The 12,785-nt window shown below is 48.3% G+C and overlaps 1 protein-coding gene across 15 annotated transcripts in view; it reads left to right on the top strand.

Annotated features, from left to right (window-relative positions):
* The first annotated feature begins 285 nt into the window (after nucleotides 1-285).
* The window catches only part of WNK2 (WNK lysine deficient protein kinase 2), a 198,221-nt gene continuing 185,721 nt past the window's right edge, over nucleotides 286-12,785 (top strand). For 6 of the 15 annotated variants that reach the window (XM_075938943.2, XM_075938942.2, XM_075938938.2 and 3 more), the window contains exons 1-2: nucleotides 297-567; nucleotides 1,153-1,905. In XM_075938943.2, the coding sequence (XP_075795058.2) occupies nucleotides 1,246-1,905 (660 nt within the window). In that variant the 5' untranslated portion in view covers nucleotides 297-567; nucleotides 1,153-1,245. Of the gene's footprint in view, nucleotides 568-1,152; nucleotides 1,906-12,785 lie in introns of all 15 variants that reach the window. The other 9 variants (XM_075938951.2, XM_075938939.2, XM_075938946.2 and 6 more) reach the window with 5 other exon arrangements.

Below are 12,785 nucleotides of genomic sequence, written 5' to 3'. Positions count from 1 at the left end.
CACCTCCGGCCTACTCCATTATGCCCCGCACCTGCTCCCCTACATCCTCTGCCGCCACACCCCGCTCGGGTTCCCCCTGCCGCTGAACGCCCACGTCCGCTCTTCCGCCTCCCCCTTGCTCCCGGGCCACTCGGGATAAGGGCCCCGGGCAGCGCTGCCGTTCTCCAGGGGCACGCCCACGTGCTGCTCAGGGGAGCCCTGGCGGGGGCGGGCAGGCGCGCGCCCACCCGCCCATTGTTCCCCAAGGCGGGTCTAGCCGGCGACCCACGCCCCCGGCCCTCCTCATTGGCTGGCGGAGGCGCCCGGGGCTCGGGCCAGGCTGCTCAGTGGAGCGTGAGTTCCATTGACAAAAGCGCCGGGCGGCCGGGCCGAGGGCTACCGCCGCTGCAGCCGCTCAGGCGGGGAGGGGGCGCAGGCTGCTGGGGCGGGTCCACGCTTGTGTAACCCCAGTGCGTGTGGCGCGGAACCGGCTCCAGGCTGCGCGGAGCGGGTGGCGGTTCTGGGTTGCGGCCGGGCGCCCCCCGTCCCTTTCCATGGCTACGAGGAGGGGCGGTCCCCCCTTGGAAGGTGAGTAGCCGGCCGTGCTCCATTGTGCGGCCGGGGGCACCCGGCCCTGGCTGGCGCCTTTGGCACGGTGGGAACGTGCGGACCCAGCTTGCAGGCAGCTGCCTGCTCCTGCTAGAGGACGCCCCCGCCCCCCGGCTGCGGTGCAGATGCGGGGCCGCTGCTTTTCCCGGCCGGGACGCAGGCTTAGAGGCACGAAGACCCTCGCCCCAACCGCTGTGGCCGTGGCGGGCTCTATGGGCAGGTCTGGCGAGGCTGCCAGGGGCTGGATCGGCGGCATTGGCCTTAATCCCCCCCCCCCCCTATTTTGTAGAATCCCAATATGGCTTTGCGGCGAGGAGCGCTCTGCCTGCAGCAGCCCTGGAGTGGGCAACAGGGGCGGGTGGGGGATTTGCGAACCCCAGGCGTGGGGGAGGGGCACCTGCTGGGGGTGCACGAAGGGAGCTGCGCGGGGGAGGGGCTGGCGTGAGCGTGGATCCCGGGCAGGGGAGGGGGCCGCGTGGCTGGGGAGGGGGCCGGGTGGGCCGGGCTCCGCGCAGGTTCTCCCAGGGCCGCGGGTGCGTCAGTGCGCTGCGCTCTGCCCCGCAGGTGACCGGGCCGGGGCCCCGCAAGCGGACGGACCATGGTGACTTCCACGCTCCGCGGACAGCGGCGGCGGCAGGAGCCGGAACCTCGGCGCTAATGGAAACTGGGGGCGCTGCCAGCTCCGCACCTCCGCGGGGGGGAGGCGGCGCGTCTCCGGCTGCTGCCCGGCCCCCGCCCGCGGACGGGAGCGCGGCTGTCGGTGGGCTCGGCAGCCGGAGCGGGACAGGCATGGAGACCGCTGCGGGGCCGGAGAGGGGCCCGGAGCCTGCCCCTACCCCACCTCCTCGCGGGCGCGGAGCCAGGGAGCCCCGAGCCGGCCACCTGCGGTTCCTGCGGCGCAGCGTGGTGGACTCGGACCAGGAGGAGCCGCCTCTGGAGCTCTCCGAGGCCGAGCCGCGCAGGATCGTCCTGCTCCCCAAAAACAGGCGGCTCATTGCGGAGCTGGCCAAGGAGCGGCAGGGGGCTGCTGAGCCCGCGCCCGAGCCCAAGCAGGCAGCCCCGGAGGAGCCGGCCGCGGCCGAGGAACAGAAGGAGCCGGGCAGGGATGGGGAGAGGAAAGAGCCGTCGGACAAGGATCAAAGCAAGCCCAAGAAGGAGGAACCGGAGGAGGAGGAGGCCGACATGAAAGCCGTCTCCACCTCGCCCGACGGCCGCTTCCTAAAGTTTGACATCGAGCTGGGCAGGGGGTCCTTCAAAACGGTCTACAAGGGGCTGGACACGGAGACCTGGGTGGAGGTCGCCTGGTGTGAACTTCAGGTAAGCCGGGCTGTTCGTGGCCACGGCCCTGCTCCGAGCCCCTGGCCAGGAGACAGACTGTGCCATCTACAGACCTCAGCAAATGCAGCCTTCAGAGTCCCCATTGCTGATTCTCCTGCGTCTAACTATAGCACGAGATTTTCATTGGTTCAGAATCGGCCACCTTATGTAGGCTGCTGTCTGCCTTAACCCCCTCGGCACTGGCCTTGGTTATGATATTTTTGGCAATGCAATGGGCTAAGGATGAGAGCCTGATGAAAAGGTCAGGAGTTCTTCACTTAACTGCCCAGAGATTGCTTGAAGAGCCTTCAGGGGGTAGTTATCAGTTACTCAAACTGACACTTGAGACATTTGTAACTTGATTTAGCAGGAGCCTAGCAGCCTGTAACTTAAACCCCCTACACATATACAAGATCTTAAAATACAATTGCAGAAAATGGATTTGCTTCCTTTACAAATGGGGGTTGGAGGTCAAGGGTCTCTTCTTCCCGGAACTCCCTATTTTGAAAGGGTTATTAAGCCGTCATAAACTCCTGAATGGAAATTTAGGGAGAACTTTCTAATCAAACGTGGCTTACATATTTTTGGCCATATCTGAGTTAGTCTTTCAACAAAGTAAAAAATATCTGACTTCAGAGGTCTTTTTGAGGAAATACAACTTAAGTTTTTTCCCTACTCTCTTATCTCTCTCTTTTTTTAAATCTCTGTAGGGTGATGCAGTATATTAATACAACTCTAATTGAAGAAACTTCCGTTTCTGGGCATGGGTACTTCTCTTTTAATAATTCTTGTAATTCTTTATATTTTTCATACAAATTTGTATAACCCATACTGCACGTGATGCATTTAAATTGCAACATGATGTACCTTACGTTTTTGGTGTCAGTTTCTTGACTCCACCTAGGTTCTTAACATAAATTGACAAGAGACCTAAGCTGTTGTGACTTTTCCAATCCTTAGGTTTCTATCTTTTAGTAAGACCTTTTTTATTAGACTACCTCTTAGTTGTGGTGTACAGATTTTGCTGGAGCACTGACATCTTTACCTCAAAATGAGCCATGGCACTAATCTTAGATTTCTTGTGCTTGAGAAACTGCCACTGAATACAGGATTGACCCTCCTGCTGTAGTAGTGCTGAAGTACAGTTAGTAAAGGATAGAATGGAAGCCTTGAATCTGAAAATCTATGCAAAATGCTTTATTTCCTGTGATAGGCAGATGAGTAGATGTACAGTATGTCTTGTTACTTTGGTTGATTCTAGTATATGGTATCTTGTAATCCATTGCAACCCCATATTGTCTTAATTAAAAGTGTAGGGAATACTTACCTCAGTCAAAGAGCCAGTGAAATAAAAGCAACTTGCTTTACTTGTATTACTGGGTTTTTGAAGGGGCTGCAAGAATCAAAATCATGGTATATTGCAGCACGAGAAGTAGGAGCAAAGGCAAGATAGAAAAGGTCTCAGTAACATGGGGGAGACTATATATAGAGAGAAACAAGGTAGAAAGTTGTGTAATTGGAGAATAGGTTAAGATGCATGTTTTTATTGGGTCTGGGAGGTGGTACAGGGAGGATCTAAAAAGCCTTAGACTCCAGCTGATTCCAGGGGACAAATAAAGAGAAAACAGGGATGGGTGTTAAGGTCAAAGGGCTAAAACTAGGGAACTGGATGGACACACAGAGTAGAGAGCCCCAGACAGCGCCCACTGCCCCTCAAAGGCCTCAGGAGAGCCAGTTAATGCCTCCCAGTGGAACTCTGCCTGTATGTGTGAATGGATACAGGAGCCGAAATAGACGCCACAGTCGCAGGCCCCTCCCTCAGCTAACCTCTGCTCCCTGGTCTTATAAATTGCCATCTTGGCTATAGCCAGGAGGAGGTTGATGAGGAGGTCCTGTGACTTTGTGGGGCCATGGATAGGGTGTACATAAATTACCCGTAAATTAGCATATATAACCCGTGGGTTATACACGTTTTTACAACCTTCCCCTCCCCTGGTGGGGTATACATGTCCACGGGGTATACACATTTATTTTTACTCTTGGGGCCTGGGGGCTCTCCAGTCCCCCGCCTGGAGGAGAGTGGGTTGTGCCTTGCTGCAGTTGCACGGGGTCTGGGGGTGAGTGCGGTTCCCCTCCTGTAGGCCGGCCAGCATGCCTGGGCTGTGCTCTCTGCTCCCCTGCCTGGAGGAGGGTGGGTTGTGCCTGGCTGTGGTTGCCCGGGGCCTGGGCATGAGTGGATGAATGCAGGACCCGCGGGCTATACATGTCCGTGGGTAATCTAAGGGTTCTTTTACACGAAAAAGAAAAACCACAGGTTATACATGGGTGCATGTTATACATGGGTGCAGGTTATTTCGCTAAACTGTAATAGGTGAGGGGAGAAGTGCAGCTAGAATCTCAACAAGGAGGAGCAGAAAGAGGGGCTGTAACACTCAAGATAAACTTGCACCAGGGTCAAGCTGCAAGCTGTTGGGGAGGACTGGAGAAAGCATCATCATCCCAAGCTTGCTTTGCTATTCCTGTTGGGTTAGGCTGGAGGATGAAAAGTATTAGCATGTGTAAGCTTTTTAAAAATTGTAATAACTTAAAGTTTATTTAAATATTTTCCAGATGTTCTCTCTTGAGTGAGTGTTTGGCCTTTCATTACATCCAGTCTCATCAGACAATCTTACTTTGGCCTGTGTTGCGCAAATACTGTCCGAACAACACTGTCACAGCAGTTTGTAATTCATTTTACTGTCAACTTCACTTTGATTCTCCTTTACTGGTGAAGAGTAATAATTAAATCTATAAGGGTAAGTCTACACTACCCCGCTAGTTCGAACTAGTGGGGGTAATGTAGTCATCCGCAGTTGCAAATGAAGCCCGGGATTTGAATTTCCCGGGCTTCATTTGCATGAAGCCGGCCAGCGCCATTTTTAAATGCCGGCTAGTTCGGGCCCCGTACCGCGCGGCTCCACGCGGCACGGACTAGCTAGTTCGGATTAGGCTTCTAATCCGAACTAGCTGTACACCTCGTTCCACGACAGTATTTCTGACTGTCACTTCTGACAAATCTGTGTCAATTAGTTGTATAGATTTGAAGGTAATGTTGGAGAAAGGTCAGATTCCAGGAGATGGTATGTCAAATTTTCAAGTTGCTGTTGAAACTTGTTTTGGATTAATGAAGGGTACTAAGTGATGACTGCAGGGTTTTGGTGGGGTTTTTTATTGTCAGTACTACATTCTCAACCTTTATTTGCAAGAGAAGCGAATAGTCAGCATTATACATTGATGGAATTATGTATTACTTTTTAAATCCTGAGTTGCATGCAGTTTATATCTAAGGTTGACATTTCAAAGAAACCATGCTTATTTACAACATTTTGAAATATTTCAACATGCAAGTCAATTATACTTGGTTCTGTTTTACTTCTCTTAGAAATGTGGTCAGTTGCAAGTGGCAAAGGACTCCTACAAACCTGTAATTAACCTACAGATGAAAACATAAAATGTGTATCCTGATATTTCCTGATATTTTCATACCACAGAAAGCAATTTTTTACACTGATGAATTTTAATGTTACATTAATCTTTTAGGAAAGCTGTATACGTGCACTTGTCTCTTTTTTTTTTTTTTTTTTCTAGTGAGATTCCTACATTTCCATGCTGATCAGTTGCATCCTTCACTCCTGATTACAATACACACCCCAAAATTATAAATAATAGCACAAGACTTTTAAAGGCATGATTCTATCACAAGTACACATGAAGCTTAGAGAATAAGAGCCAATGAAACACCTTTGCTACATGTAACTTGATAAGCTTTCAATGAAGATAAGTAGGAAAGGAAAAAGTTGTGCCTTGTTAAAGTGATGCAGTAAATAACATTCTTTGGCTACGTCTACACTGGCCCCTCTTCCGGAAGGGGCATGTAAATTTCACGAGTCGTCGTAGGGAAATCCGCGGGGGATTTAAATATCCCCCGCGGCATTTAAATAAAAATGTCCGCCGCTTTTTTCCGGCTTTTAAAAAAGCCGGAAAAGAGCGTCTAGACTGGCCCCGATCCTCCGGAAAAAGTGCCCTTTTCCGGAGGCTCCTATTCTTACTTCAAAGTAAGAATAAGAGCCTCCGGAAAAGGGCACTTTTTCCGGAGGATCGGGGCCAGTCTAGACGCTCTTTTCCGGCTTTTTTAAAAGCCGGAAAAAAGCGGCGGACATTTTTATTTAAATGCCGCGGGGGATATTTAAATCCCCCGCGGATTTCCCTACGACGACTCGTGAAATTTACATGCCCCTTCCGGAAGAGGGGCCAGTGTAGACGTAGCCTTTATGTTTAACTTGATTTTTCTGAGTCTGTGACCCATAAGAAAATACCCCTGAAGGCCCTAATACATTTCAGTTTATCTTCTCATAGATTGAGTGTCCAAGCAGCCATCACTATTTTGTCTTTGCTCAGCTTTTTTTTTCAGTCTAGTCATGTTTTGTTTTTTTAAATCTAGAATAGTTGAAAGCTTTGTGAACTGTTTTGAGATCTCTCCACTCTGAATGCTCCACCACTGGATTTTTTTTTTATTCAAGAAGCTGATTTTAACGAAACTTAACTTCACAGAATTATTTATTTCGTCGTGCAACTATGAAGAGATGAACTAAGATGTAGAATTAAAATAATGGTTAGGTTCAGGTTAAAAGTTGCAATGAAATTAGGTTTTAGATTTGCCTGAGCCAAGATATTAAGGCATTGTTCAAGTCTGAACTAGAAAAAGGACATCTTTACTATGTTGAATCTGGTCTGGAACTTTTAATACCTTGGTGATGGTATTTGTATGCTTGCTGAAATTTGAAAGGGTCCAGGGTCTTGTTTTTGCTTTCCTCCATTTAACTGGTGACACATCGCAGCTGTATTCCAAGATTTCAGACCAGCCATATTTCAGAATATGCCTTCTTACTGTAATCTCCGTTCCTGAGCAAGGGATGTTAAGATCTGCCAGTAGACAGGTTAAACATTATTTTTCGATAGATGCCTGCTAGGAAGATGAAGAGCTTGAAAATAAAATCCCTTTTTGGGACTAGTAGAAAAATTCCGCGGGAGGCTACGTACAAAACTACATAACTGAGTAGTCCTCACTCAGGATGTGAAAGTTTAACCAGTAAGTCTCACCCTTAATGGATGAGGCTTACCAGTTAAAATTAACCGGTGCGGGTGGGGCACCACGGACAGAGGCTCTATCCGTGGTGGGCCCAGGTGCCCTGTAGATTGCAGCTGCTCCAACCGGGATGCCCGAGCAGCCCCTGCCTGTGGGGTTCCCTGGCCCGCTGCAGGCAGAGCCTGCCCCAGCCCGACTGGTGCAGCCCCTGTCTCTGGCCATTGGTGGGGAAAGACACTTCAGCCCTCCCTCGCTTGCCTCCCCCTTTAATCGGCTAACCTGTTAAACAATATGTTTAACCGGTTAGTCAGTTAAACAGGATTTTTATATCCCTAATACTTGTTAATGCTCTTCAATTCCTATTATGATTCTGGTTACTGAGGTTTCTATTTAGAGCTCTTATTATTAGCACTGCTGTTGCAAAATTAGAAGGGAAAGAGGGCATCCTTTGCTTGTCCTTCTTTCAAAGATGTAAGGATCAGAGCAGTTTCTACGTACCACCAGTTAAATTATTAAAGTGCCCTCTCCCACTTAAAATTGTCCCAGTTCAAAATCATGGGTGTCCCCCCCTTTTAATTACATTTTGTAAACCTCAAAAAATCCACTGATAGGCTTGGCTATCTGGTCAGATAATATCAATTGACCATCTAATATCTGACCACAGTCAGATATGGTCAGATATTCCAGCAAGAATGCTGTGATGTAGGTGTCAATAACCTTTCATTTTGGCTGCAACAAGATGCCATCTGTAGCAAGCCTACTTAAATGTTTGTGATCACTCATTTTACGGCATGCTATTGCCATTTGTTGGGGGATGGGGAAAAGTAAATTAATTGAAAGTTGAGCGTCTTGATTGGTTGTAATTTTCTAGAATGAACATTGCATGTATTTGGTGGCCTAGTGTACAATATACATGGCTGTTGACAAAGCATATTAAACAAGAGAGAAGAATGTACCAGCCCAAGAGTTTACAATCTAAACTGATTAGACAAATATACAGAAATTAGGAGACTTACATGATGTTTCCTGGTTCTGGCCCAAGGGTGAAGGTGGGGCCATGCTGTCCTCTCCCTCCCCTCCGTCCCCCAGTGCTCCCCAGGCCTGGGCTGGGGGTACGAGGCTGAGGTGTGGGGGAGGAGGGGAGAGGTGTGCACGGGCCAGCCAGGGCCAAACTGGATGGCTTGGCTGTGCTGGGGGAGGTGGGCTGTGGCTCTTGCAGTGAGGACCAGGGCTGAGCTGCCTTGCTCCAGCGGTGTTTCCGGGGCGGGGGGGGGAGCCTTCCCTGCCCCTTACCCATCCAGTCTGGTGCTGGGGGTGGGGTAGGGGTTTTGGGTGAGGGGGCTACTTACCTGGGCTAGTGGTAGGCAAGATGGCTGCCCCCAGTGGTCACTTTGCAGTATATCAGTTCCTTGCTCTTGTTGCCCCCAGTGGTGACTGTGAATGTGGTATCTCTGCGTTCAGCCCCTTCCTTTTTATGTTATGGAAAACAATGGAATTCTAGGCACATCCCATTTTCCTGACACAACCTGACCCTGACTTTGCTTTAAGGTAGGATACAAGGAAGCTGCATATGAAATGTGATGGTTCTAGCTCTTACCTTTTAGGAGTTCTTGAACAAAGAGACTTACAGATAGACAGATGCACAAATTGTGTGTGTCTGTGTGTGTGAGAGAGAGAGAATTCAAAAAGGAGTAGGGGAGGGAGAAAAGGGTTCAATTATTAAACCTCCACCCCCTCCAAAATAGAAGAGATTCACATCCATTAAGCTGGTTGAAGAATTGGTCTGCTTATCAGAAATCCATTTAAAAATGACTCTTCTTTTGTAGTTGCTATGCATTTGTTTAACTTCATTTTTCTTTTCTGCTGTAATTCTTCAGTCTGGAATAACTCATTTTAAAAGTACTATTTTTCTTTTTTAAAAAAACTTCATTTAATTGTGTTCCTGCATTTTCTGAGCTTAAATATTTCAGACAAGTAAATTGCTTTCTGTAATTAGGCATTAGGGTCTATCAAAGGCTTTTGGTGGGCCTAAAGTCTTTAGTTTATGTCACTGTTCTAATAAAGTAGTGCTTTAAAATATTTCATCAGTTATATCTTGATACTGGTCAAAAGCCCAGCCTCTTCTCCCTACTGTATCTGGATTGCATTGCTTGTATTCTGAAGGGAGATACATGCCTTATTAAAATAATTGACTTGATTAGAAAAATAACTGAGGTGATTCACAGTACCATGACTTGCCTTTTAGGGTATTAGACTGAATTAAAGAACTATAAGCCCAAGTTACAGTATTTTGAGAACCAACAGTGTTGATTTTTAATTTTTAAATTTGTACCCCTTTTGGCATATTCTTTGCATAAGAAGCTTGTGCCATATTAGCTGAAGGCAAATTCATTTTAATGTGTTTTGCAATATTCTACTGTTACAAGATTAGGTTTAAGATTTTAATTCAGACCATTAACTCTGGATCCATATGCACTTGCTAATCTGTGTTTCCAAGGGTGATATTTGTCTTTAAAGCTCAATTTACAATTTGGAAACTGAAAATTACTTAAGTGGAACAAATCTCCCACAAGCACTATCATGTATTAATGCCAGCTTCTTACTTTTTAATGAAAGGAAGACCTAAGGTTTATCTTTCATTTACTTAAACATTTGGTGCTGTGTAGTAGAAAATATTCAGCATGATGCTAAATGGGGCCACTCTTGAATTATTAAAATGCAAAAGGAAAAACACTGCACATACTGAGCTGAGTGTAAATGTTCCAATTAGGCTTCCAGTTGCTAACCAAGGACTGGATCCTACAAACTGATCATGTAGGTGGAACCTTATGTTTGTGTTAAGCCCTGTTCGTTCAAAGGAGGAGCTCGTTGAATGGGCAACTTTAATAGTTGTAAGATGATTCTTGTTCAGTGACATGTGAATAAGAATCACAAGTGTTTCTAATGTCCCCAATTAACAAGCAACCACAGATGTAATTCAACAAACTGTTACATTATTTGAAAGTGCAATTGAAGTTGAAGTGCATTTCTCTATTCTGGATAGAGGTTATAACAAATAGACTTCAGGTTTTCATTGTTGCATTAGCATGATGTTCATACAGCTCATAAAGGCTGAGAATTGTTTAGCTTACTGACAGAAGAAAAAGGCTGTAGACATTTAATAGGCTAATGTAATATCAATTAAAATGACTTCTTCATGGTCTTAGTGAAAGGTAGGGAAACCCATATCTTGGAGTTCTAAATCTGCGTTAAGACTTTCTTAATAACATTACATAGTGTTCACCCAGATTAGCTTTATCTGAACCTCACAGTAATTTTTAAAAAGGTGATTTCTATTTAATTTTGATTGTTAATTAATTTAGTGGAACTTTATTTTTGAAAGAACTGTCTAAATTTTTTATTTACTATGCTAATAAAAAAACTCATCTGCACAGCAGAGCCAGCCTGAGCCCTTTTGGCGCCCTGGGCCTGGGCATGTGGTGCCGCCCCCGGGCACAGGGCGCACGCAGGCCCGCCTGTGGGGTGCGGGCCCACCCCCCGCAGGGTGCATGGGCCCACCCCCGGGGTATATGGCGTATGTGCACACTGGCCATGGCCGCTGGCGTGCAGCCTGGGTCCCGCCCCCAGGGCACATGGCACACGGCGCATGTGCTGCCTGGCCCAGCCACCGCTGCTAGCACACATGCCGGGCCATGCCTGGCCCTGCAGCTGTAGGGGCAAGGGCGCTGCTGTCCGGCGCCATGGGGCTGGTGCTGCGGGAGCCAGGCGTGAGGCTCCTGATGGCAGCTGCAAGGGATGCTGTGCACCCCTTACAGCTGCCATCAGGTGCCCCCTGTGCGTAGGCACCCTGGGCAGCTGCCCGGCTCGCCCATGCCTCCGTCCAGCCCTGCTGCACGGCATAAAGTGTTCACATGCTGATATAGCTGTTTGCCACTGGACAGCTAGGTAGAAGTATAGGAATAAAATACCAATATACTGGATTGACTTTAAATGCTTCTCAAATCCAGAAAATTGGAACCCATGGCAAGTAGAGCTGAGCAAGATCTCAGATACTTACTTAGAATTTAATTAAATTTGACTTCTTTTGCACTTGAAAAATATTTTAATAGATTATATATAGTGAGTGGGTTGGAAGCTTAAATTCATAACTTTGCTAGACCCAAAAATCATGGTCTTAACAGACACTGGATTTATGGTTTATTAAAATACTCTGAAACATACTAACCCTCCTTTTGGTCCTACGACTACAATGGTATAAATAGGCCACTTCACTTTATAATATGGTCCCTTAGTTTAGCATAAGCTATCTGTTCATATTCTAGCTGTTCAACCTTGTATTTAGCTGTGACACAAAGTAACTGTCACAGACCTGAAACATCTCTGTGTAGTTTGAAAGCTTGTCTGTCAAACCAACAGAAGTTGGTTCCAATAAAAGATATTGCTTCATCTGCTTTTTCTCTGTAACATTGTGGGGTTGACATGGCTAAAACACCACCACATACAGCTATGTATTTTTCTAGTAAAAATATTGTGGACGTACCTAAGATTTGGCCTGGTGAAATATGGATAAGGGAGAAAAAGAGGGAAATTACTGCAATTCTGTCTGCAGTGAACTCTGCCCCCTTTGCTCATGTCTTATTCATAGTTGGAAGAAAAAACTTTATTAAGGATAAAGCATAGCTGCCAAGGCTTGTTCTGTTGCATCTGACCTTGTATGCAAATTTTTAATGTGCTAATTTGTGTATTTACAAATCTGCAAATGACCTAAAGCTTATGGTCAATATGCTCTGTCTTGAGCAGTGTTGAGGGTTAAGATAGGTACAGGCAGTCCCCGACTTACGCGGATCCGACTTATATCGGATCTGCACTTACGAACGGGGCTTTCTCGCCCCGGAGCTCACAGGCAGCGGTCAGCCACCTTGACCTCCAGGGCGAGAAAAGCTGCTCCCGGTGCCCCTGGTCTGCTGGGGACCGTCTCCAGCAGACCAGGGGCATCGGGAGCAAAGCAGCAGCCCCGGCGGATTTGCTCGCAGTGCCCCTGGTCTGCTGGAGACCGTCTCCAGCAGACCAGGGGCACCGCGAGCAAAGCGGGTCCCGCGCGAGAGCAAAGCCTCAGAGGCGAGGCACCCGCCGCTCCGGCTTTGCTCCCCGTGTCCCTGGTCTGCTGGGGGGGCGGGGCGCAGCTAGTGTGCCCCCCCCCCAGCAGACCAGGCTTTTGTTGTGGACCCTGGGGCAGAGCAGCTGGGGCGCTGCCAATTGGTCCCGCAGCACCGCTCTGGGCACTACTGGACCAACCCAGCAGCACCCCAGCCCTCTGCCCCAGGCGTCCTGATTCAGCCGCTGCTGGTCAGTTTCAGCAGCGGCTGAATCAGGACGCCTGGGGCAGAGCAGCTGGGGTGCTGCTGGGTTGGTCCAGTAGCGCCAAGGAGCCGCGCTACTGGAGCAACCCAGCAGCACCCCAGCTGCTCTGCCCCAGGCATCCCTAAGTCAGCCGCTGCTGAAACTGACCAGCTCTGACTACAGGAAGCCCGAGGCAGAGTTGCTCTGCCCCGGGCTTCCTGGAATCAGCGGCTGATCAGTTTCAGCAGCAGCTGACTTGGGGTTCTTAAGTTGAATCTGTATGTAAGTCAGAACTGGCGGTCAGTTTCAGCAGCGGCTGAATCTGGACGCCAGTTCCGACTTACATACAGATTCAACTTAAGAACAAACCTACAGTCCCTATCTTGTACGTAACCTGGGGACTGCCTGTACTTAA

This window comes from Pelodiscus sinensis, chromosome 11, assembly GCF_052426305.1.
Source record: "Pelodiscus sinensis isolate ZL-2025 chromosome 11, ASM5242630v1, whole genome shotgun sequence".
NCBI classification, from domain to species: Eukaryota; Metazoa; Chordata; order Testudines; family Trionychidae; genus Pelodiscus; species Pelodiscus sinensis.
The sequence above is the reverse complement of the archived record's forward strand: the minus strand, read 5'-3'. Positions and strand labels throughout refer to the sequence as shown.